The 25,869-nt window shown below is 44.2% G+C and overlaps 6 protein-coding genes across 6 annotated transcripts; 1 reads left to right on the top strand and 5 right to left on the bottom strand.

Moving 5' to 3' along the window:
- Nucleotides 1–2,253: 2,253 nt before the first annotated feature.
- LOC311047552 (gamma-crystallin M2-like) lies at nucleotides 2,254–3,261 on the bottom strand (the record flags this gene model as incomplete). The annotated part of the gene is made up of 3 exons (XM_084060292.1): nucleotides 2,254–2,535; nucleotides 2,640–2,882; nucleotides 3,229–3,261. 3 exons carry the CDS (start codon nucleotides 3,259–3,261, stop codon nucleotides 2,254–2,256), a joined length of 558 nt encoding a protein of 185 aa, XP_083916418.1.
- Nucleotides 3,262–5,025: 1,764 nt separating this feature from the next.
- On the bottom strand, nucleotides 5,026–6,624 carry LOC311046897 (cytidine and dCMP deaminase domain-containing protein 1-like; the record flags this gene model as incomplete). The annotated part of the gene is made up of 1 exon (XM_084059476.1): nucleotides 5,026–6,624. One exon carries the CDS (start codon nucleotides 6,622–6,624, stop codon nucleotides 5,026–5,028), a length of 1,599 nt encoding a protein of 532 aa, XP_083915602.1.
- Nucleotides 6,625–7,299: 675 nt separating this feature from the next.
- On the top strand, nucleotides 7,300–8,745 carry LOC311046694 (adenylosuccinate lyase-like; the record flags this gene model as incomplete). Its single annotated transcript, XM_084059194.1, has 1 exon — nucleotides 7,300–8,745. The coding sequence occupies one exon, from the start codon at nucleotides 7,300–7,302 to the stop codon at nucleotides 8,743–8,745; it is 1,446 nt and encodes a 481-aa protein (XP_083915320.1).
- Nucleotides 8,746–10,734: 1,989 nt separating this feature from the next.
- On the bottom strand, nucleotides 10,735–12,822 carry LOC311046896 (CCR4-NOT transcription complex subunit 4-like; the record flags this gene model as incomplete). The annotated part of the gene is made up of 2 exons (XM_084059475.1): nucleotides 10,735–11,299; nucleotides 11,501–12,822. 2 exons carry the CDS (start codon nucleotides 12,820–12,822, stop codon nucleotides 10,735–10,737), a joined length of 1,887 nt encoding a protein of 628 aa, XP_083915601.1.
- A 2,346-nt stretch (nucleotides 12,823–15,168) lies between these two features.
- LOC311046895 (PIH1 domain-containing protein 2-like) lies at nucleotides 15,169–16,125 on the bottom strand (the record flags this gene model as incomplete). Its single annotated transcript, XM_084059474.1, has 1 exon — nucleotides 15,169–16,125. The coding sequence occupies one exon, from the start codon at nucleotides 16,123–16,125 to the stop codon at nucleotides 15,169–15,171; it is 957 nt and encodes a 318-aa protein (XP_083915600.1).
- Nucleotides 16,126–17,773: 1,648 nt separating this feature from the next.
- Nucleotides 17,774–18,559, bottom strand: LOC311047385 (alkaline ceramidase 3-like; the record flags this gene model as incomplete). Its single annotated transcript, XM_084060081.1, has 1 exon — nucleotides 17,774–18,559. One exon carries the CDS (start codon nucleotides 18,557–18,559, stop codon nucleotides 17,774–17,776), a length of 786 nt encoding a protein of 261 aa, XP_083916207.1.
- Nucleotides 18,560–25,869: the final 7,310 nt, after the last annotated feature.

The following is a 25,869-nucleotide window of genomic DNA, read 5'->3' as shown; positions in this document are numbered from 1 at the left end:
CCTGATCATATATACATGACAGTAGATTTTCTTTTAATTGATTTGCAGATTGTCACCATCACCAACCACAGGTTGTGATCAGAGACAGTGATGTTGATCATGGACTGTTGACAAAGTTTATTTGTTGTGCTTACTTTGGCAACCTTGATCAAAATGAATATGTCTCATGTAGTTTTTCCCCCTAAAAGAATAATATTTCACTATCCAAGATTCTTCATAGTAAAACAAATGTTTGTTTGTGTATTGCTTCTATGTGTAGAGACGCAGAAATCTGATTTTGCAATTTATTTCCCGTTGCATTCCCAGGGTGATCTGGGTAATATCTGGGTTAATATATGTTGTTCCCACTTAGTCTTAATACTTTTGCTGAGAAGACTATGTAAGCATTCTTTCCGATTTTTAAGGTACTAAATTCCACATCCTTTAGGGTGTGAATCTCTGTTATTTTGATGCAACACCATTGAGTGTTCTGGGAGATTAATGACACTTGGATCATAATAGATTGTTCTTTCCAGAAGTAGGCCTACATTTAATCACAAACACAAATTGTCCACACCACCAATCAGATCTTACAAAAGAAAACTATTCAGCCTTGAATTAAACAGGTTGGTTAATAATGTCAATCCACCCTTCATATTTGTACTGTATGTATCCCCTTTTCAGGGTTACCAGCAATCATCATCTGTATTCTTGAACATAGTCTCTGTGCAGCATACAAGACAAAGTATAGTTAATGAGCTGGCTTGATCACCTGGGCAGCTAATCAGACAGATTAGCTGCATGGGAGTTAAGGTCGATTGACACACTATTCATTTGACACTATAAATTAGGCATCGCAGCATTGATACTTAACTGTGAAACTCCTGCTTCTCTCTCTACATGGACAGTAAGTAAAAATATGTGGGGTTATTAAATGGATCCTGACTGGGTAAGCTTAGGACTTAATAATACCTAAAACAAATATATCAATACATCAGCAGCTGTAGACAAATTAGTAACCTACAACAGCATTAACCATGGACTATAAATGAGCAGCTGCTTTACAGTGGATGAACAGTCTTTTCCAAGTGAGCTCCTCATTTAATTGGGTAACATGCGCAAACTCTTTAAACATAGCCTACATTATAGTTGCCCTCAGCAATTTGAAACACCCAAATAGCCTAGGCTCTGTGGTAGGCTAACTAGTCCCCGGTTTCCAGAAGGTGGAATACCCATTTCCTGTTCCGGTTCAGTTTCCCATACAATAGCTTTGTTTGATTAGATTGGCGGTAGATTTAATGTGTTTCCGGAAGGTGTTTCCCGTTCAAATCTGCTGTCGAGCCAATCAAACAAAGCTATGGGAAACTGAACCGGATCAGGACATGTGTATGCCCCTTAGCTCTGGTCCATAGGGTTAGAAGCTCCTTCTAACGCTATGGACCATGAGCTAGGTAGGCTATGCCTGGAAACCCAGGACTACAGCTTCACACTGAGCCTATTCACACTGTTGGGGTTACGGTACATTACTGTGTCAGTTTTTTTTACAGTCCTGTGTGTCAATATGACTAAAAGCCTGGTACTTTCTCAATGCATTCACCATGAAGAGCAAGGTCTGCCATGTGTTTATAGGTAAGATTATGAATATATATAGCAACATGTTAAACCATGGTCTCAAAAATTATATACAAAACAATTTGAACAATAAACGCATAAACCATAAAACATTGCTGGTCTGAGCTGGATGTGCCCAAACATCTGCCACCCATCTTACTGGACCACCTGGAACCGCATCCCTGCATTCTCCACAGGATTTCAAATTCTGATGCTGTCAGACCGCTTTCAAAATCAAGCAGTCCACTGTCCATTGTTTTTTGAATCTGTCAGATTAAAGTTCATCCACTTCAAAAAGTGGATTTCGAAAATCACTGGCAATTTTGAATGGTATTACCTGAACAAGACCATGTGGACCTTAGTTCACAAATTACAATATTATATTCTTCTGACTATAACTGGAGTAAGGAGGTGTGAACATGCAGGTGACCTGTGTGTGTGTGTGTGTGTGTGTGTGTGTGTGTGTGTGTGTGTGTGTGTGTGTGTGTGTGTGTGTGTGTGTGTGTGTGTGTGTGTGTGTGTGTGTGTGTGTGTGTGTGTGTGTGTGTGTGTGTGTGTGTGTTCTGTGCATACATAAGAAAAACAACGTAATCTTGCAATTTATTTATATACATACTTTATTGACTTTCCTAGACAAGTACTGTACATCCATCGGGGAATAATTTAATAGCAGGAATCCATGATGCGCTTCATGCTCTGGAACCTCATGCCGCTGCCCCAGCCCATGTTCATGAAGCTTGTGTACTCTCCAGGCCTCATGTACATCATCCTGCCCCTGTAGCTGGGCTGCTCGTACATCAGCCAGTGGCCGTCCATCACGTTGCAGGACATGCAGTTGTTCATGCGGTAACGGTCCATGATGTTCTCACAGTCATCCATCATCTCGTGCATCTGGCCTCCGAAGTTCTCCCTCTCGTAGATCCTCATCCTGTAGTTGCCCCTGTACTGTAATTTGTAGAAGTAGGATGTTTAATGTATTATCTCTGCTGCATTTGAAGATAAGAAATGGACAGAATTACCGAAAGAAGAGTTTCCTGTGCTGATCTTACCATGGGGATCATGCGGCAGGACCTGATGTGATCGCTCATGCCCATCATGCTCATGTAGTCGGCGTACTCTCCCCTCCTCATGAAGTACTGGTTGCCCATGTAATTGGTGCGGTCGTACACCATAAAGCAGCCCCTCTCCACCCTGCAGGAGTGGCACCTGCTCAGGTAGGAGGACATGTCAGCGCAGTCGCTCATGCACTCATAGGAACGACCCTGGAAGTTCCTCTCCTCGTAGAAGACGATCTGAAAGCAAAAGAGGAAATATTTTGAGGCAACAGAGCCTTCATTTTGTCAATCGCTGATTTGAGTCCCAGCAATATTCTAATTTGTGAAACGGCAGAATATTAACCACTTATTCCCTATTTTATATTTTGCAAAATAGCAAAAAAAAAGCAGATCTGCAAGCTCACGTGTCACATTGCAACCCATTGTGAGCTTGTAGTTCCGCTACTTTTGCAATTTTCGCAATTCTTTCAAGATGTGTGAACATTTTCACCTATAAGGACATGGCAAATAGGGATGCCAGGTTGACAGTGGTTTATGCTCGGGGAAGATAAACGAATGAAATAAAAGCAATAGTCGGACTTACTTTGCTCATCATGTTCATGTCGGTGGCGGACATTTTGGCTGTTTTTAGCTGCTGTACAGTAGGTGACTGCTGTTGCTGATGGTGAACTGCCTTCCTACCTGCCTCAAGCCTTTTTTATACTACCTACCAGCTAGAAGCGCCATTGTGTCAAATCCCCTGAGCCAGCAACAATACATAGAAGCCCATAGAGCAGTGAGGGTTTGTGCACATTTACAGGGACTGGGTGCCTTAACAAAGAATACCAATCAATACGAAATGCTATGGCAGATATACAGTAAGGGCTATGGTGGCCCACTTGAAAATTGTGACTGTAGCATTGTGAGCATAACATTTTCATAATAATTTTCCAGACAGAAGTATATTCAGAACTTAGTTTTTACTTTTTCATTGCATAATATAACTCGCTACTCCCTACGCAGTAACACATACTTTCTAGTGTCTTTCAATTTCTTTTTTCTTTTTTTTATGTTTCCTTTGCTGATCTTACCAACTCAGTATACTATTTATAGACTAATGACTATCCAATATTATCTCTATGCTATTAAAGTGGCACTCTGCAACTTTTTTTTTTAATTAATAAAATATAATTTTGTCCAATCTGTATGGTGGAGTATGTTAATACAATATAACTTATACAATTGGGGTGGTTGTATTATGTCTCCCTGCTCTTCTATTGAGACATTTCGATCATCATCAAAGATCATGTCTCACCTAGACACAGGATCCGACACAAATTTTGCACTTGCGCAGGAAACCGGGTGCAAATTCGGGGTAGAAGAGGAAAGTAGCATAGTGCAGCTTTAACATGGCTTTATTTTATTTTAACATCTCTTTTTTCTTGTTAAGGTCACATTGAATCCAATACCAACTTGATTACTTATATTAGTTATTTATTTATTGTTGGAAAATTGTATGGCTAAAATTACTGTTCTTGACAAATAACCAATCCTACAATATAGGATTTAATGAGTCAGGCTATAATCAGGTTCAGGCTTAAAACAAGGGGATCCAGGTCGGTTTCGGTTTGGACAGAATTTAGCTCTCACTGGCTCAACCTTTCAGGGCCGATTAAGCTCCATGCACATGTTATATAGTACATGTACTGTAAATACTTTTTGAAATAGAAATATTGGTTAACTCGATGTGTTTAGGGGGAGGGAAGCCAGGCGGGGGTAAAAAAAATTATTAGCTACGCTGAATTAAAAAAATAACATTCCAAACATTGTCAATTTATTTTTCTAAATTAAAAAAGACAAAAATGCATGCAAATCTGCAGCAGGAGCTCATGTCCCCCACCCCCTAAAAAGACCCAACATGCTCTTTGTTTACTCAAGTCTGGTCTGTTAATCCATTAATCCATTCATTCATCACTCATTTATTTATTTTTCACCGCTGTCCTTCCCCCAGGTATTGTTCCTTGTGGCTTTGCATGATGCATCCTTTTCTCTTCGAAACAAACTATCCAGGTGGTTCCATGCGTTTTACTGAAAGAGAGGATCAAAGCATAGGGTTGGTAAACTAGAGTTTACATCCTAGCTCCTTCACATTAGGTACACCACGGGACTAGTATGCCCCAGTAACACAATAGCTTCTGTTTCTCCAGTTTTGAGATTAACCACAGTTCAGGCCAAAAAATACACTTCAATATCTTGCTTTTAACATTTGTACACAGACTTCAAAGTAATTTCAGCCTGTGTGAGGGAAGGCGGAGGAATTACATGGATTCGTTTTTTAGAAGTGTATTTAGAAGTGTAATTATTGGGTCTCTGTACCAATAAATTTGGATTCTTTTCTTCTTTAGTTGCAGATGGGGGGTGTGTCCTGGGTTCTGTCATGGCAGCGTTTCTTGTTGCACAGGTTCTCTTCCTCAGTCTGCATGCCATGCTTCCAAACAAGTGCATTGGCAAGGTAGGATGAAGATGAACCCTTCTGCCATATGAATTTTCTTACTCCCTTGAGGCCGCTGAACCTCATGTAGGAGATGTCTCCCTTGTCCTTGCCACTGTCCTGGTCGGTGGTGTAAATGTGAGTGATGCCCGCCCCTCTGATCAGAGGAACACACTCATCACACGGACACTTGGTAACAAACATCATGGTGGGCTCCCATGCTTTGATCTCCCCAGTCCTAAAGGTGAGAGCATTTTGTTCTGCATGGACACTGTATCTGTATTTGTGTTTCTGTCGGTCCTGCTGCTGCTTGATATCCAGCTGACGGTACTCGGCATACGGCGAGCCCACTGGGTAGGCGTTGTACCCGCATCCCAGCAGGTACAGCTGCCCCGTACCGCCACAGCCAGCTGACTGCCCCTTGGCCCAGATGACCGCACCAACGCCCGCCTTGGGGTCCTCTGTCTGGTAGGATAGCAGTCTGGCTTGAATGATGCAGTGGCGGGCCACTTCTTGGGAGACTCCTTGGTGAGGAGACATGCATGATGCAGCTGGTGAGGACTGGGGTGGCTCCACGGAGGAAGACTGCTCATTGTAAAAGCCATGGTGAAGCAGCGGGACTCCGGCGGCCACTGACGCCAGCACCCCCAGTAGCTCCCTCATGTTTTGTCTCAGGCTGGTGAACCAGGGCTCCAAGCAGAAGTTCTCCAGTCCCATGTGAGTAAGAACGTTGCGGTGCTGCTGCTCCGTACCGACCAGGAAGTCTCTGGAAAAGCCCTCCAAATGTTTCCTCCGCTGCCTGAAGAAGAGTTCCCCTGCCTCCACTCCCGGCTCGTCCTGACTCACCCGCTCCATGAAGTCACTTCCCCTGGAGGTCTCATCTATGAATTGTGTCAGACCGGGGGCTAGCGGCTCCAGCAGGAAGCAAATGTTGGGGCGGCTGATAGACCTCAGCCTCTCCGTTGCCACGGCGTCCAGCGCGGCCTCCTGCGTAATGCAGTCACCGGCATTATGGGAAGTGCAGTGAGAACGGTCTGTAGAGATCGACCTCAGGAGGCTGACCTCGGGGTCTCCGGGCCAAAAGGTGATCTGGTTGACTCCTGCATTAATAATCAGCTTGAGGCAAGTGGCACAGGGTCTCCTGGAGAAGTAAAGTTGACATTCAGACAGTCTGTCCCCGTGGCTGACGATGACCACCTGGCCCGCATGGAGCTCTGGACCCGAGCAGTGGAGCCCCACCACTTTACTGTCCTTTACCACCACCACACCTGTCCGATGGACAGCCTCATTGTCGCCTCTGTCCACTGACTGATCTTTGGGAAACGACTCCATCCACAGGCTCAACAAGGTGAACATGTTCACCTTGGATAACCTGGGGATGTAACCTTGTAATCTGGTGTCTGTTTGTGTGCTGGCATCTTGTGCTTTGGGATCTCGTTTGCATTGACACGTGTCTTGACCATTCTGGAGTGAATCCTGGCTTATATGGTCGCCTCTTTCTGTGGCCATCCAGTCCTCAGGTCGAGCCGTTTATCTCAGTTTCTTGTCCTATTGTTCTACCTCTTTCTAAAGGCATTTTAACCCAACAGCACCTTATAGGCAGACCGAGCTCTGGTATGACATCACACACAACACAAACCACTGCCTAATAATGCAGATTTGTTTAGGCGTGCCCTGAATTTGGCAATTATTAGTCTTTTATAAAGGCGAGCCCTTGGTTAAACCATCCCCCTTCCGGAATGCAAATGAGATTTCCGGAAGGGGGGATGGTTTACCAGGCTAGCCCAATAAGGACCATCTAACCTTAAACACTTGAGCCCTGGCTACTTTGTTGTACGATGAATAGTGAAAATGTAGCTGATTTACAAACAAATTTGTATGGGACTGACCGATGGCATGCACATCGGAGTGCAGTGCTCGGTGTTGAGTCGTTTGGATAGGCGGTCGTCCAGAACCGCCAATTCGACTGATATGCTACAGGCATATGGAGATCAAATTGTCCAGAACCGCTGATACAACTGTTATGCCCATATATGGATATATACTGATGACATGAGGTCATGACTGATCTCCATATATGGGCATAAAAGGGACATAGACATGTACTGGACAGGCAAGTGGTTGTGATCGACCTGTAGATGTCAGAACAGTGTGTAGTCTTTCTGAACTCCAGACTACCACACTATGGAGGGATCAGATGAATTTATGAAGTATCGCTCTCCGCTGGTGTCCAGATATGCCAGTAAGGAAATGGCTTACAATTTCAGTGACAGGAAGAAATTCACAACCTGGAGAAAGCTGTGGATCTATCTGGCCAGAGCCGAGAAGGCTCTGGGTCTGCCCATCAGCGATGCTCAGATTGTGGAGATGGAGAGCCACGCAGCGGACATTGACTTTTCCATGGCGGCCGAAGAGGAACGGAAGCTGAGGCATGATGTCATGGCCCACGTGCACACCTTCGCTCACTGCTGCCCCACTGCAGCTCCCATCATCCATCTGGGAGCCACCTCCTGCTACGTTGGAGACAACACTGATCTGATTATGCTGCATGACGGCTTTGACATTCTGTTGCCTAAGCTGGCCAGAGTGATTGACAGACTGGCGAACTTTGCAGAGAAATATGCAGATCTCCCGGCCCTTGGATTCACACACTACCAGCCAGCTCAGTTGACCACGGTGGGGAAGCGAGCCTGCCTTTGGCTACAGGACCTGGCCATGGACATGAGGAACCTTCAAAGGGCCCGCGATGACCTGCGTTTTCGGGGGGTCAAGGGGACCACTGGCACACAGGCCAGCTTCTTGCAGCTCTTCCACGGGGACCATGACAAGGTAGAAGAACTTGACAGACTGGTGACAGAGATGGCTGGCTTCAAAGAATCGTACCTGGTGACAGGACAGACATACAGTCGTAAGGTGGACATTGATTCCCTGTCCACTCTGGCCAGCTTGGGAGCTACTGTCCATAAGATCTGTACTGACATCCGCTTGCTGGCCAACATGAAAGAGATGGAGGAGCCCTTTGAGAAGGAGCAGATTGGATCCAGTGCCATGCCCTACAAGAGGAACCCTATGCGTGCAGAGCGCTGCTGTAGTTTGGCCCGCCACCTGGTGGCGCTGTTGGCTGACCCATTGCAGACAGCCTCAGTCCAGTGGCTGGAGAGAACGCTGGATGACAGTGCCAACAGGAGGATTTCCCTGCCTGAGTCTTTCCTGACAGCTGACATCATCCTCAGCACGCTGCAGAACATCACAGAGGGGTTGGTGGTCTATCCCAAGGTGATCGAGAGACACATCCGCCATGAGCTGCCCTTCATGGCCACTGAGAACATCATCATGGCCATGGTGAAGGCTGGAGGAAACCGACAGGATTGTCATGAGAAGATCAGGGTGCTGTCTCAGCAGGCAGCAGCAGTGGTTAAACAGGAAGGAGGGGATAATGACCTGCTGGCCAGGGTCCAAGCGGACCCCTACTTCAACCCCATCCTGGGACAGCTGGATGCTCTTATGGACCCCAAAACATTTGTGGGCCGTGCCCCCCAGCAGGTGTCCAGATTCCTGTCTGAGGAAGTGCGCCCCTTGCTGGGACCCTTCAAGGATAAGATGCATGTCAAGATTGAGCTGGAGCTCTAAAACACACACACACACACACACACACACACACACACACACACACACACACACACACACACACACACACACACACACACACACACACACACACACACACTAAGAGACCCTGGTGTGTGGCCATGGTGAAAAAAAAGGGACACAGGCAGACAGACATAGAGATCTCCATTTACGTTTGGGCATAAAAGGGACACAGACAGACAAATAGGTACACCGGGTGGGAAGCATTCCCAACTTCCATTGTTCAGTCAGAGTAGGTTGGTGCCCAACAGGCACTGGTCTAGTCTTAAAATAATTAGTTCTCACTAATTCTCATAAGATGGCACCATTGCTGTCTACTCGCTCTGTGTCTCAAAGGAAGGCTGCGGACAGTTCAGAAACGTTCCTACCAGTGACATCTTCAGTAGGCAGGTTTGATAATTCTAAACAAGATTTAAAACTTATTTTTTAATTAATGCAATAATGCAAGAACAAAGGCTTCTATTTCATCTTGCTAACTTTCCAGGAAGAGAGAGGCTGTAGTTTCTATTATCTTCGAACCCCAATCGATGATGTGTCATTGGTAGGCAGGTTTCTGAACTGTCCATAAGTGGGCCGGCAGCTTTTTGGGAGATTGGGGTCTTTTGGGGGTTTTAGCCCAATGTAGCTTTCCTCCAGATATAGTTGGTGTGCTAGATCTGGAGGCATGTGTTGTACATGTCCATAAGCCATTGTTTGGTGCCTGGGCCTAATTCTCACAAAATAAAGCTCCAATGTTCACGAAAGAAATGTACAAACATTTTCATGTCGTGGTAGATCTTTTTCAGATGTGTATCCCACAAGAACTGAAAATCCTCATGGATCCAATTGCAGTCAACATATTCTTTATACATGACAGACATCTCTATGTTGTCTATATGAAGTACAAAAAGGGTCAGAAATTTGTCTTGATAACTGGATTTTTTACACTAGTTTGAAATCTACCATTAGATGCAACAGGAAGATACAATACCCAGAATCCCTTGGCATTCTAACCAATTCTACAAAGCTGTTTCCAATAGGTTCTGTGCATAACTGTAGTCTCGGTTTTCTATAGAATGGGGCATTCCTGTGCAGTTCATTTCTCCATAGCTTTGTTTGATTGGCTCGGCAGCAGATTTTAACTAGAAGTGCATATGACACCCTCATGTATTTCCGGTTCAAATCTGCTGCCAAGCCAATCACACAAAGCTATGGGAAACTGAACAAAAAACATTTCCATTACCGTCTGGAAACTACAGTTATTATGCACAGAGCCAATACTGATGTAGTTGATTTGATTATATTAGATGGACTTCTCTCACTCACATTCACATTAGGGTGGCAGTGGTGCGGAAACTAGAGTGGCTGTCGATGAATTCAGGAGTCATGCGTAAGAGTCAAGTGACAGTCAGTGACAGCACCACAGAGTTGGTGCCATATTGCTGAGATGCATCTACAAACAGTACATCTCTGGTGTTAGACCGAATCTTACCTCATACTTGTAAAAGCTGTACCCTGTGCTACGATGCCTGGCTGCCACAACTGGCTGTGAAGGAGAGGGAGTTATCCTACTACTGTACATAGACACATAGTTATAGTCATCCAATTCTGTAAAGAACTGAAACACTGCCATCTTATTTTAAAGGTCTTTTAAAATAGTGATGTGAAAACCCTGGAAGGCCCTGAAAGCTGAAAGCAAACATAAGGAACAGGCTTCAGTTTTGGCTGATGAAATACGCTTAGTTCCTATCATGTAATAAGTAATGCTGAAAATGGAACAGCTGGGATAGTGAGCTTCAGTCAAAAAGAAAAAGAAAAAAAAGAAACCAGTTCAGAAGGAGGAAGAAATAAAAAAGTTAATCTTGTTATAACTTACTTTGTTTTCACTATCGCTGCTAATTTGGTTGAGTGTTTCTCTTAAATGTAGGTTAATGTTGGGTTGTGTGCGTGTCTGCATAATGTATGAGTGTGAGGGTTTCACAGTGCCCCTCCCTAGTTGCGGTCTATAGTAGCACTCTGTCGCAGGTCAGTCTGGCTCTGGCCTGGCGGTCTGAGGAAGCCTGGAGGAGGTTTCACGACCTGGCTGATTAACCCAGTACTGTGATGCCCTTGCAGCAAACTTAAGTCAAAGTCTGTGTGCTTCGATTGTGCAAGGTTACTGTGTGCAGAGGCTGGACCGGCCACACCCATCCAGTGCTGATGTGTGGCGGAGTAGGAGGAGTTGGCAGAGGGAGAGTAGGATGAAGGGTACCCATAGGCGCTGTAGAAGTGGTTAGGGAAGTAGTTCGGGGGAAGGAGACTACCGCAGGGTCCGAGTCCGCCTTTAGTGGGTACTGAGGGCAGAGGATGGCTGTGGAGGTGTCTGGGGGGTAAGGGTCCTGGCGACAGAGAGGGGAAGTTGTCTTGCACAGAGAGCTTCTTCTGTAGTTTGGCCAGCTCCTCGAAGCTACGGTCATCGCCCTCCTGTTGCTGCTGCTGCTTGGGTGAAGCAAAGCCGAACGCTGCCTCCCAGTCTTCTGTAGAGGATGATACTGGGATGGAGTCTGATGTGAAGGGCCTCTGTGGCTCTGGAGGCCAGTCTGAGTGTTGGTCTCTCTGTTGGGAGCTGGGGAAGTCAGCCAGGCCACTGGGAATGTTGTTGGGGTGCATGAATATGTCTGAGAACAGGGATTGGGACTCAGCAGCAAGCCCATCGAAGTGGGAGCGTGGTGCAAGACATGTAGAGGGTGATACTGGGATGGAGCTTGAGTTGAAGGACCGCTGTGGTTCTGGAGTTGTGGGCCAGTCTGAGTGGTTCGGTGGGGAGCTGTGGAAGCCAACCAGGCCGCTGGGAATGTTGTTGGGTTGCCTGAAGCTGTCTGAGAACAGCGATTGGGACTCCGCAACCGTCCTCACAAAGGGGGAGCGAGCTTTAAGACCTGCTACACTGATCGCCACCGGCAAGCTGGAATTGGTGTGGTCTGGAGGGGGAGATGGAGAGTCACAGCCCAGGAGCAGTTGTGAGCTTTCACCATTGCCTATACCAATGATGTCTGGCAGTTTGTCATTCGGGCTGGTGGGCTCACAGGTTTTTGATGATAAGGGGGAGATGGGCGATATGAGGCCCAGATCAGAGTCTGGCCTGTCGGGGGTTACATATTCAGAGTCTGAGCTGCCATCTAATGGCGGACTCTTTCTGTGCTCTAATGACAGCCCATCATCGGCTGTCGTGTCTGTGGGTGTTAACGAAAGCCACGCCACTTTGTTAGTGCTTTTGGAACTTTGTAAAGAGTTGGATTTGCCCTTTGGTTTGTCCAATCCTGTGGCTGAGGTGGTCTGTAGGAACGTGGGGTTAATTTTGAGGAGATCTTGTAATAGCTTCTGCTTGTATTCTTCATGCTTACCTGCCTGTATCTCCTCTTTTGTAAAGGTAGCATCTTCATCTCCAAGCTCGTGTAGATATGTGCAATCTGGTTTGGGACATGGCATACTCTTTAAAAAATAACTGCAGTACTTAGTTGTTCCTAAAGAAGCCTTGAGTATTCTGCCATCTACTTTTTCATTGTTGACACACTGTATAGCTCTAAGGGCGTCTTCAGACCGACTGTATGTTACATATGCACTGGCAATAGGCCCCTGTGAGCCGGCATATGACGTATTGTTGGTCATCACTTTCAAAGTGGTGATTTTCCCAAACTTCCCAAAATAATTTGGCCTCTTTAGTACCTTGGGGTCGGCCAGCCTCTGCGACAGCCCCAATACAAACACCAAGTTCTTCTGGATGACGCGCACGTTGCTCAGATGTTTGCGGGTCTCTGTGATCTTTTGCTTCTTCTCGTTCTGCTTCTGTTTCTTCTCGTTCTTTATCCTCTGTAGCTCCTCCTTTGACAGTGGCTTGTACACTGCAGGGTCCTCAGTGTATGGCTTTCTGCAGGTGGGGCAGAGACCTTTCTCGCTGCGGATGTGGTGCCAGCAGAAGCGGCAGATCTGGTAGCCGCAGGTACAGGGGAAGAAGTTAACGTCATCAATTTCCAAGGGTTCCATACACAGTGGGCAATCCATGGGATCCTCAGTGACCTTGGGGCTTTGGCTTTGGGTCATAATCAGGGGTGTTTGGTGAGTGTAGGGCAGGTTGTCGTCGTTTAACAGAGCTGAGTGATGAGGATAGCCTTCTATCTCTTATGTCTGAATCTATCTAACTCGATTCACAAGCTAACGAAATTAAGGACTAATAATGGTATGTTTAACCTTACAATACCTTATATAGCCTTATACCGAGCTCTGGTCTGACATCACACACAATAACGATTTGGTGAGTTCTGATTTTTCCTCTATATGAGTTGGGTTAGGTTGGATTAGGCAGAAACCTTGCATAGCGTTGTTATGATCCGTGGAAAGTCATGGGCAACTTTTTGAAATGTGTTATTATATTATATTATAATACATATTATTATTAATATATAATATTTTGTTTCAGTTGTTGTTTTTTGTGCTTAACCTGTTCAAATATGGAGATGGCCGAGGTCACAGTACTGACGTCATAGTACATATATTATAGTTGACTGCCATCATAGAAGAATGACATCATAGCGTTTATCCAACAACACCTTTTTGGAAAACACTTTCTATGAAGCCTTTGTGTGTGTGTGTGTGTGTGTGTGTGTGTGTATATATATATATATATATATATATATATAATACTATACATTATATTTATAAGCATCCTTCTAACAGTCTGACCAAACTCGCTGCGGGTGCTCGAGGCTACAGTATCAAGCGCCAGGACTGGGAGGGATTTTTTAAGCGCTAGTCGTGACGTAGACCCATAAAGGACACAAATGCGCATGTGGTGACCACATACCGATGAAATACCGAATGCATGTTATTATAGGCACAATGACTTAATAATGAATACTCGGAAGGAATATGCACTGGGTGAGCAACGTCATTGAAATGAATGGGCAGGGATTTCCGGTCCATACTCTAGTTATTATTTAACTCTTTGGAGGATCGGCGGTTCTCCCAAAATATCGATACTACCGCAAATCCTCATGGTCAGGTCAACGATTGGGATCTTCATACAAGGGCATAGAAGGGACACTGACAGACAGATACAGAGATCTCCATATATGGGCGTAAAAGGACACAGATAGACGGATGGATACAACGGGTGAATACCCATTGTACCCGTTGTACTATACTCGTTCCCAACGGGCAGCGTTCCCAACAGGCATATATATATATGTATATGAATCCTCTCTCTGTGTCTCTGTGTCGCTGTTATGCCCATATATGGAGATATCTGTATCTGTCTGTAATTTATGCCCATATGGAGATCCCAAATGTCATCAACTGTCCTCCAAGTACTATGGTAACGGGTACTGCACTATGTTCTCATCAGGCACAACGGGTACAACATATATGGGCATGCCCATATATGGTTCCGGGGGCGTGATGCACCCATGGGAAGACGGTCAGATCAGCGGATCTATGATCGATACACCACAAATCCCCATATGGAGTATGTTACTGTACACTAGCCTACACTCCATATTTGGGCATGTTTGACATTGAACTCCAAATATGGGCATAAAGGCGACACAGACAGACGGGTTCAATGGGTACGCTGACAATGGGTACAGCGGGTATTGCATAACTGGTTGCGGCATGCATTTCCAACTTACTATCGTTCCCGAGTACTAGTCAATATAAAAACACAATAAGAAAAATACACAGGCTAACTGACAGTCTAAAGGACAGCAGCATTTGTCTTTAAGAATGTCCATAAGCCAATCTAGGAATGAACGTGTCCTGCTTCCGAGCAAAGTTTGTTTTAGGGACAGACCTTCAATAGAATCATACGAGCATAGGTGTGCAAAAATAGGCAGTAACACATTATGAAGCATTTTATGACGTAAAAGCCATTAGTATGTGAGACAACTTCTTTTGGCCAGGATCATGGTGTATTATATTTTCATAGTTAGTTAGTAGTAGCCTACATTAAATAATTGTATAGGAACTTCTGCATTATAGTGTGATTATAAGTCACTATGAGTGGTCATTGGGTGATTTAAGTAAAGCAAGAAAAACGACATGAAATCTATATGCAAGAACTACCCACAAAATGTTTGTCTATACATCTTGGAATGTCATTACTGTTTAACCACATGAACCTTATTATGGGCATGTTATGGGGCGGGCTAAATCAACAAAAATATGTACACCAAACCAGCAATTTTGGGCAAAGATCTGGTGAAGAGGGAAAAAAGGAGTGGACCAACCAAGTATAGTCCATTGGAGGACCCTGGGCAACAAAGGGCAGTAACTGGTTTTACTGGTAGTTTCATCCCACCCAGCAGGACTAATAACCTCCTTGGTGCTCCACTCCACAAAACAAAACAAACCTTTCTAAATGGAGTGTTATCTTCCACAGATCATTTGAGTTTTTCACAGAATATCCACTGTCAAAGTTAGCCTGCGTTTCTTTTTGTTGAAGGTGCCAGAGGCCGTGTCTTCATTTACTATTTCTGGGAGCTCCACAAGGAGGCGTTGCATAGTATTCACTTCTAAGAGTACGTCATCCTTGGAGAGGCTGAGCTGGCATTCTGACATGGAGCAAACATTTGGCATGTCAACCATCAGCTCCACCCAGCGACGACTGCCTTCAGAGTCTGTGTTCACTCTGAGCTGGTACTCTAACTCTAATTGAGGGTGTGCAGTTTCTCTGCTGGAGATCACCTCGATCAAATTCTTCTTGTTTTTCACTGGCCCAACAACGATTTCGGTTTCCAGGTTGGACTCACTTTCTTCCTCACATCGAGAAGAAATCTGTTGTAGGAGTGAAGCAGGTGTCTGGGTGGCAAGGAGTGTGGCTGTGTCGGGTTGTGTGCTTCTGGGTGCAGACCATTTTGACAGCTGCCAGTCCACCCCAAGGCGACGGTGAATATCTGACAACCTTCCCTTGATGTTACTGCTGGTGACTGTGTACTGCTGAGATAATTTCAATCCATGCTGCTTCTGTGCAAAGCTCAGAATCAGCAGGTACAATTTCTCTATTGCTCTGTTTGTCTTCCTCAACCCCAGCGCTGCAGGGTTAAATGCCACGTCCAACACAGTGTACCAGCTGTCTTTGTCTCCTTCTGTGATTCTTTGCAGTTTTCCTCCAACCAAAGGCATCGGTTTAGTGAGATCCTCCTGAGGTGCAGGTACACGTCTCCATGTACACACATTGATGTACAGCACTTCCTTTGGTTCCGTTATTATTTCAGAATGAAGGCATGAATAAGGCTCAGGTGGGGAAGTTGATTCAGCTCCTTTCTTCATGTGTTGTTCGATGAATCTCTGGTAAGCGTTATTGTCATTTTGATAAAGCTCATCCAACATGGACCAGAACTGCTGTAACATATCCTCTGAACACCCCATGGATGACATTCTAACTCATGCAGCTATGAAAGCCGTCTACCAAGACAAAACAAACTTCACTGATGAATGTTTGAGAGCATATACTGTAGGACAGCAAAGAAAGGGTACAAAAACCTGAATGCTCAACTAGTACCAAGACCTAAATGCTTGCTAGGCAATTACAAAATACACATCTAAAGGGACTTCTAGCCTGCACCTTACAACGCCTTATATACAGTAGGCTGACCAAGCTCTGGTCTGACGTCAGACCTAATGTTGACCTTTACACAGGTACGTCCTGGATATTTCTTCGCTCTCCAATAAATAAATAAATAAAAAGATCTCTGTCTATTGATGACATCAGTGTGGAACTTCATATTTAGGCAATTAAGCTGAAATAGAGCCTCTGCAGTTCATCCCTCTGTCCAGTGGTTATTATCAACAAACTGCTCCATGCTTCTGTTTTTACATGATGTTTAATACTCATTTCATCATGACTGAGAAATTATTTGGTGGGAGGCACATACTTTAATTTGGTGTTGTGGAGGTGGGAGGCCCGGTTAATGCATCCCCACTGGCTGCATGCATGCACAAGAAATGTGGCACTGATTGATCGGCCTGCTATGGAAAGTTTCGTCCCAATCTGACCTGGGGTGTGGGCGAGCATAAAAGACAGATATAGCTGCAACTTTATACCTTCATACCTACAGTAGATTTCCAGGCCACTTCACTGACACAAGCCAGAATTGTTAGAAGCCTCAATAATCCTGTCAAGCGCACCCAGTAAGGTACTGCACCATCTCCAACACTTACTGTAGGTGCTCAGGCGGTTTATTTACAAGAAACTAGAGTTTCTGATCAGATGAGATTAAAAAGCATTTGGACTTGCCATACTTACACCATTCTCCATTTCATCGTCATAACGCTAGTGGAGTAGCTACTTTGTATTATATTGCACAAATCATTTCATTTTGTGTGCTCAAAGATGATTGCAGATTCAACGGGAGGTTTTAATTGTGAGAGGTGAAATGTATTTACACTTGCTTCTTGTAAAAGTATATTTATATCCTACCATCATTGGGTCACGCTGGGTCAGTTCAGAGCAATGTTTTTTTAACATGTTTACTCAACATTGTATCTGTTTAAATTGACTTATTTGGGATTTTAGTTTTGCTGTTTTTAGGTACTTTTCTATTGTTCACGTAATTGTAACTTACGTAACTTACGTTTTTACCAAAAAAGTGGTTCATTTGTATAATTGTGGTTGGAAACTCTATGTAGAGGCCGAGGTTTTACTTTACTGTAACCTTGGCTACATTGTAAATGAGGGCCTGCACTCCAATTGAACTTTTGAGTCTTAAATAAAAGTTATGATAATGATGATGATGATAATGGCCCAAATTGAGATACCGCTGCGGGTATTTTTACTCTTTGGTGTGTCTTTTGGTTTTTCATTCATGCAAAAAAAAAAGGTCATGTGGGGGTCTGTGTGTGTGTTTGTGTGTGTGTGTGTATATATATATATATATATATCTAATGTAATGATATGTGGCGGGTATATGTGGCCTCTGGTTGGGTTGTGGGTTGAGCTCTCAGCGGACTGACATGCTTTATTGCGCTCATCATCTCTGAATAATGGTCCTAATGCCCATTACATATGCAATGTAGGCCACACTCCACAGATAAACTTCACATAGGGTCTGTGTCCAAGGTAGGCTGACCTGATCTGGAGGCTAACAAGCATGTGGAGGTAAGCCCCGAGGGTTGTGAAGACGTGCCACCAGGCATGGAGCTGTGTCACTGATCCAACACCAGGTGGTAGTGCATGTCTGCTGGCTCTTAATGAGCCACAGAAGATGCTGTCAATACTCCACAGTAGGAATCCAAACATGAAGCAACCTAATGCGGTGTAAGACATTGACTTAAGCCATGGGTACATCCATGTTACTATGTAGACAGTTCGCACCACTAGGCATGCTATCAGAACGGCAATCATGAACTGATGAAAGAGAGGCTCCTTCCATTGCAAATAGACAACAGTGACACAAATACTGAAGATGAACGATAACGCAACAGGAAATATACTGGTGGTGTTCTCCTGCCTGAAGGATTCAAATAAACAATAGACCATAATACACATGTAGTAAATCATCGGCAACTCGTCCAGTAACTGCATCTCATAGAGCAGAGTCATGTGAAAACACCAGGACCCAACGCCAACAGCTGCAAGTCCCAGAAAAGAGCTGATGTAGCAGAACTCGAGGCCATCTTGGTATGCCCGGATGGCACCATAGATTGGAAGAAGGATCATAATCAGGTTACTGATGGTGTTCCAGAATTCTGCGATGTAGAAAGAGACAACATAATTTTCTTCACACCAATCCAGTGTTGAAGTCGGTGTCCCCCAGTATCCCTGCCTGTCTAAAGATGGAGCCATGATGGCAGAAAAACGGACCAGTTTAGCAAGGAAGTCTCTTCTCTGTGTGTCTCTCTCTGCAACTCTGCGGGTCACGTTCAATGAAAGTCAACGCGCTAACAATTCCACTTGACAACACTATTTACAGGCTGACCGAGCTGACATCACCACAATACAAACCGTTGCCTAACAACGGCGATTTGCACAGGCTGAATGTGACATTGCATGCCCATGGTTTGAATAGAGTTTCATGTATTGTATTATTTCTCCTGTCAGTCTGTGATATGAATCCCTGGCCAGCATCATGCCAGTATCATTGTCAGTATCATGTCACATGATAGAAGAATGTTTATACCAAAATGTTTTTTTGTATGTCTTTTCTCACCCCACACGTTGTTGATGCCTTTTGTTTTGTACAGCACTATTAAATATTGAAATATTTTTTCACTCTTAAAACTCAGTGTGGACATTCCTTTTGTATTTTTTTCTCTATATTTAAAGATTTTCCTGATTAAAATACTTAGTTGTTTGGGCTGTTGCACAAGCGTGCAAACTATTTTGTGGCCGTTCATATTCTAGACATACAGAACATTACTCCAGTCCTTTTTTGCCATTCGTCACCCCCATGCTCAGAACTTATGTTTTGTTGCTACCATTTGTTCCCGTTTGCTGTATCTGTAGGCTGTGTGCCATCATGTAGCTTTTGTTTGTGCTTATTAAGATAGCTATAAATGCTGTGTGCTTAAATTAAAGACAAAGGAAGCTTGGTAAGGGTGTGCTGCCATTTCTTTTAATTCCCCTTGTGACGGCCCTGCCCCTCTGCCTCACTGTTGGCTAGCCGGCAGCCTTGGTGATTGCCAGAGTGGAGCAGGACGTTAGGCCAACTTGCTACACCTGGGGTTATGGGTGTGGCAGAGTATATAAAGTCCTCTCCTTGCGAGCTTGTCTTGGGTGCCACCTGGTCTGAGTGGGCTCAGCCCTTTTGTTTAGTTTGCACCTTTCTCTACAACACTCACACAGCACACTCCACACATTCACACACTAGATACATAACTGACTACTGACTTATTCACACCTCATTCCATTCCTTTTGTTTATTGCTTTATGTTTTAAGTTATAGTCAAATAAATATGAATTTAAATGTTTGCATCATGTGTGGACTCCCTTTGCCATGTAACCCTAGTGCATGACGAAATGGGGGCTCGTCTACAAGTTCATTTGGTTTGGTTGTAAACTCAGTTAAATTTGGAAATTGATTTTGTTTTGTTGGGAGTTTCACACATGAGTTTGGTTTGGATTTCCTGGGAGTTGGAAATGGAGCAGCATTTTGGCCCCAGAGAGCAGAGTATGGAGTTTTTCAGGTACGTTGGAGTTTTTGTTGTTTTTGGCCTTGGCCTCCCTGAAGTTATATTCTTTCCCTATTTATGTTTTCCCTATGCAGTTGCTGTAAACTCCTCTTTGGTTAGTAATAAATGTAAAAATAAATAGGAAAAGTTTAATCTGAAACACAATTTTGTACAATGTAGTGGGGGTCCCTGCTTCATCTCTCAATCAGCTAAGGGGTCCTTGGCCTGAAAAACGTTGGAAGACCCCTGACAGTAGTGTAGACGTGCAGTGCATTTAACCAAACAGTCCCCCTTACATATGTTCCTGATAACATCGTTCTCTCCAGGTCTAATTTCTCTACATTTCACTGGTTCTACACCTTTTGTCATGAACTGTCACGTTCTATTCTTGTGTACCTTTATTTTGTAGTGATGTCCTAATGTTTGTTGTTTTCCTTACTGTTAACTGTTTTGTCTCGCCTCCCTGTGATTATTAGTTACTGTATCTTCACCAATGTCCTGTTAGTCACCTAGCCTATCCCTGTGCTGATTGTCAGTTGTGTTCACCTGTGATATTTGAACCCTCAGTTGATTGTGCTCCCTGCAAGATGGTAGATGTCGTTACAGTGTTCTGTTTGACTACTATTGTATTCCTCCAGTTTATACTTGTGTTCCTAGTTTGGTCATTAAATGGGCTCTCCACCACAACAGCCATATTGGAAAGGAATTGGGCCTTACTTCAATTAACATGGTCTTACCAATTATCCTAACTAGAGGTACAGACTGTACCAAAGCTACAGACTGTATGACTACACCAAAATGATTTGAATTTGCTGTAATATGCACAATGGACACACTAGATAAATAGTGTTTAGTGTGATCTGTGTCAATATCCCTAGTAAGTAATTTTTCATCACAAATATAATCAATCTTCATGGTGTAGGAGGGCTAGTCAATGGTATTGTTTTGTAAAAATTGGTGGGCTGTAGTGTTTTCAGAGCACCAGTAGAGGGCAGTCTAAGTTTATTAATATTCTAAAATGAAAACTATTTGACAAAAGATGTCTGTCTGAGTGTCTGCACATCATAATGATCTGTTTGTTATCCATCTCTCAGTTTCATACTTTAGATATCAAACTGTGTGTGTGTGTGTGTGTGTGTGTGTGTGTGTGTGTGTGTGTGTGTGTGTGTGTGTGTGTGTGTGTGTGTGTGTGTGTGTGTGTGTGTGTGTGAGACTACAGGGCCCTATCTTGTGCGCCGCCTTACTATCTATCCCTACACTTTTTGGGCGTTAAAAGAGTGCAAATAGCCGATGTACATATACACATTGTGAGCTTGTAGATGCGCGACGCACAAGATAGGGCCCTGTGTGTGTGTGTGTGTGTGTGTGTGTGTGTGTGTGTGTCTGTGTGTGTTTGTGTGTGCGCGACCGTGCTTGCGTGCGTGCATGCATGTGAGAGAGATTTGAAAGAAGGCCTGCTGTGCCACATTTAAATGCCACTGAACATATGCATCTGGTTTCAAAAGGTTAGACACACACAGACGCACGCACGCACGCACGCACGCACGCACGCACGCACGCACACACACACACACACACACACACACACACACACACACACACACACACACACCGTTTTGTCACTGTCATTGCCCACTTAGTTATATGGAAATGCGTGTCTGGCCGCCATGTGTGTGCATGTCCACAGAGAGTATTTTATATACATTTATTTGAAATACATATTTCAAATCCTTTTTTTGTATTTTGAAATACGTATTTGGCTGGGATGGTAATAATTTGGATGCAATTTGTATCAACATAAATTGCTTGTTGTTATGTAAACATTTACACAGGTTTATATAGTGGAATAAAAAAATAACTACACTGCCTCTGATTGGCTTACCCACCCTGAGAACAAATTCAACCACAAATTGTTCTTCTTTGAGTCCGTATCAATTTCAGATCATTCTGTCGGCACAGGCCACAGCTGATGGGATAGGTTCTGCCAGGTCTTCAGGGCTGCACCGGGGGGCATCAGCACATTCCAGTATAGGTGGAACATTGTCTGCACAGATCCACAGCTGCACGTGTCTTCTGTTGTGTAGTTCCAGGCTTTCATCAGTGCTTTGCACCCCCCCTGTTCGACACACAGTCTATTAAGTTACTTCCAGGTTGCCCAACCAAGGTCGTGTCCACTAGCGAGGCTTTCCGTGGGTGCAATTCCTCTGTCCAACCATTCAAGAGCTTGTGTGTCATAGTAGCTTTGCCATTCATCTTCCCAGATGTTGGTCCTTGCTTCTTGTTTGGTTGTCTGGAGGGGCAGGACGGTCTGCACAAATCTGGCTCTGGATTGGAGCCTGCGTGGTGGTATTACATGGCCATGCAAGGGGTGTCAAATGTATATCTTCTGTGTTCTCCGTTCATCTTTGGCGATAATTGATGGTCTGATGTGCGGGGGAGAGATACCAGCTAGCGCATAAAGACACGGAACAGGTGTTGTCTTGACGCATCCCATGATGATGTGGCAGGTGTCATTTAAGGGTGTGTCGACCAGTTTGGTGTGATGTGATCGGCTCCAGCTTGAGCAGGCATACTCTGCTGTGGAGAAACACAGGGTCATGGCAGTTGTACGGATTGTTGGTGGATCTGTGCCCCACTTGGAGTTCACTAGTTTGCGCAGGATGCTATTGCGGGTGTTGACCTTGGCTTTTGTGTTCTCCATGTGTTTCTTGAAAGAGAGTGTCCTGTCCAGTGTAACACTAAGATACATGGGTGACGTCCAAAGTGACACTCAGTTATTCTTTTTCTCAGGTGAAAGCTGCATAGTTGGGTTTTTATTGTAGTAGCTTGACAGCACTTTCAAGGACTCATTCTTCTGGAAGTCTGCTTGTTGGGTGGTGATGCAGAGGTCATCTGCGTAGATGAAACGCTGGCATTCTGGGGTTAATGGCTGGTTGTTTGTGTATATGTTGAAAAGGAGGGGGGCCAGTGCGCTACCTTGTGGAAGGTAGTGTACTGATGACTTGGCACAGGTTCAGGTCACCAGTCATGTCCAGTAGTTTGCTGACCATTGTACGGTACGGTGTTGGACAGTGCCATAGGCAGCAGAGAGATCAATAAATGCTGCTCCAGTTATTAGTTTACCATCAAACCCATCTTCAATGTGTTGGGTGAGGTTGAGTAACCGTCCAGCACAGGAGCGGCCAGGACAGAAACCATTGATCTTTAGTCAGCTTGGTGTCTATGAGTGGCATGAGGCTTTGGAGTAGCAGCCTCTGGTAGAGCTTGTAAGTGATGCAGAGGAGGGAAATGGGCCGGTAGCTCTTTGAGGATGATGGGTCTTTGCCAGCTTTGGGGATTGCAGCAACTTTGGCCTTTCTCCAGAAAGGAGGGATGGTTTTCTCTGCCATTCAAGTATTCAGCATTTCCAGGAGCCAGGTCTTTGCGTTAGGTCCCAGGTGCTGTATCATGTCTGCCAGTGTGTCATCAATCCCTGCTGCTGTTCCGGGTTTCAGCTTTCCCATTGTAGTTTCGAGTACATCTATATCGAAAGGTTCGAGAGGGCTGGCTGGTTGTGGTTTGTCTGATACCACTGCACGGTGGTGTTCTCCTGTAGGTCGGTGGTGGTTGTGGTTACGGCCATTGGCCACTAGCTGTGATGCAATAGAGTTTGTCCATGTTATCTATTTGGGCCGGCCTCTGTTTCTCTTCGCTTGAGGGTTCCAAGTCAGACACTGGTTGGCATTATTCCACTTATTGTGAAAATAAACTTACTTGACTTTGCACAGTTAAGTTGAATGCACTATGAAACTGATTGTATTGTACAGTATACCACATACTGCACAAAATACATAATTTCCCCCATAAGCTTCATATAAAACCTTGATGAACTTTGGTCTGTATGGTTAAACTCTTGACATGAGTACTTTGTGACAGGTCTGTTATAATTACAGCTTTTCTTTCTGAGTGTGTCAGAGACAGATGTCTTTGGTAAATTACTTGTCTGAGAGACTGCATGTGTTCCGTTGCCAGAGGTATATTTTAGTTTCACATGTATGTCTGATAGCAAGCCCAGGTAAGGTGTGTGACGCCTCTGACTGTCAAAGAAGATGTTTCCACACACACACACACACACACACACACACACACACACACACACACACACACACACACACACACACACACACACACACACACACACACACACACACACACACACACACACACACACACACACAGAGTCAGGTGATGTCATAAGAGGAGTGTTGAGATGTCAGCTTGTCCAATTTCTCAACTCACTGTATGTAATTAATGCTGTAGAGATAGACGTGTGTGTGTGTGTGTTGTGTGTGTGTGTGTGTGTGTGTGTGTGTGTGTGTGTGTGTGTGTGTGTGTGTGTGTGTGTGTGTGTGTGTGTGTGTGTGTGTGTGTGTGTGTGTGTGTGTGTGTGTGTGTGTGTGTGTGTGTGTGTGTTAGTGGACTGACTGGCTCTGTATGTAATTAATGTTCTGATATAGATAGAACTGTTATCTGACTATAATTACTGCATACTGGAGGTCTGCACAGCTTAACACAGGCTTTACATTCAATGTGTGTGTGTGCGTGTGTGTGCGTGTGTGTGCGTGTGTGTGCGCGTGCATGTGAGCGAGCGAGAGAGATATTAATTGCAATTAACGATTTAATTGTGTTTTTAGCATTGAACATTGGAACATCTGAGTAAAAATGTAATTTCTGTTTGCCTTTTAGGCTTTGTAAACAAAAACTTGCACAGGGCAGATATGACAAATCATTACTTTATATTTATACATACATATAATAAAGAAATGACAGACATATTTAATAATGTTATACTTTGTGACAGGTTGTAAGTTTGTAGATCTGCTATTTTGGAAAATGTTTGAAAATGCATGAACATCTTTCAACATGGAGACGATTTTGACAATTCTGCAAAAATAATTGCGCTTAGGGGACTATGTAATAATTGTGACAGTATAGGCATACCTCGTCTTACACTGTGGCTTCAAAAAGTCCCATGATGTTGCAGTGATAAGTCTGTGAGTGTATGGTGTACCGTATATATTTGAGTGTGTCACCTTGTCGTAGCTCCCTGTATGTAATTAAAGTTGTAAAGCCAAGCTGGTATAATTACTGTATACTGGTCTGAACAGGCACTGAGGGGTGTTAGGGCTTCTATACTGCTTCTATACCTTGGTGGAAGATGATTGGATATATAGAAATGTAGTTTATTAGTTACTTTGTGTGTTGAGTTGAGGGTATAGATGTTTTATGTACAGAAGGCATGTGTGAATGTGTATCTGTTATCTGTGGTCCTTTGTAAGTGCATGTGTGTGTAAACTGTGTTAGCCATAACAACAGCACATCCTGACCTTAGAATGATGACGCTACTAAGGGCTTATTGAGTTGTTGACACTTCAGTTTTCTGTTCATATAAATCCAGTCTGACTGGCTTTATACTGTATATGTGTGTCCAATAGTCCCAATTCTCTGACAGAGTGCCCACACTGTGCAGCGTGCCGATGCGGGTTGTCTCCTCATTTGTGTTACATCGTCTCCAGGTGTGATTACAACATACAGTACCCAAATATGTGAGGGGACTCCTTCTTTCTTTGGTGTTTCACCTTGATTGCGTCTAAACCCTAAAATGTAACTTCACTAAAACATGCCTAAACCTAACCCTAACCCTAACCTCACAGAAATTATGCCTAAACAAACCTCAAAACCCTGTCCGCCTGGGCGAAACACCAGAAAAAGAGACTCCCAATATGTGAGAGCCTTGTTCTGGACTAATGCATAGTGGCGGTCCTCCCCTCAAAAAGGACAATTAAGTTTTTTTTATCAGACTAAGACATGCACACACTAAACAGACTACCCCCAACGCTCAGAGCGCTCGCTGTTGTAGGCTCAATGTGTTTTAGGGTCTGCCTGTTTGTCTTGTCAGTTTTCACCATACAGTAGTGTTGTTTAGATCAGTGGTTCTCAAACTGA

Source organism: Gymnoscopelus microlampas, assembly GCF_963454915.1.
Source record: "Gymnoscopelus microlampas genome assembly, chromosome: 6".
Lineage (NCBI taxonomy): Eukaryota > Metazoa > Chordata > Actinopteri > Myctophiformes > Myctophidae > Gymnoscopelus > Gymnoscopelus microlampas.
This window is presented reverse-complemented; position numbering and strand designations above follow the sequence as displayed.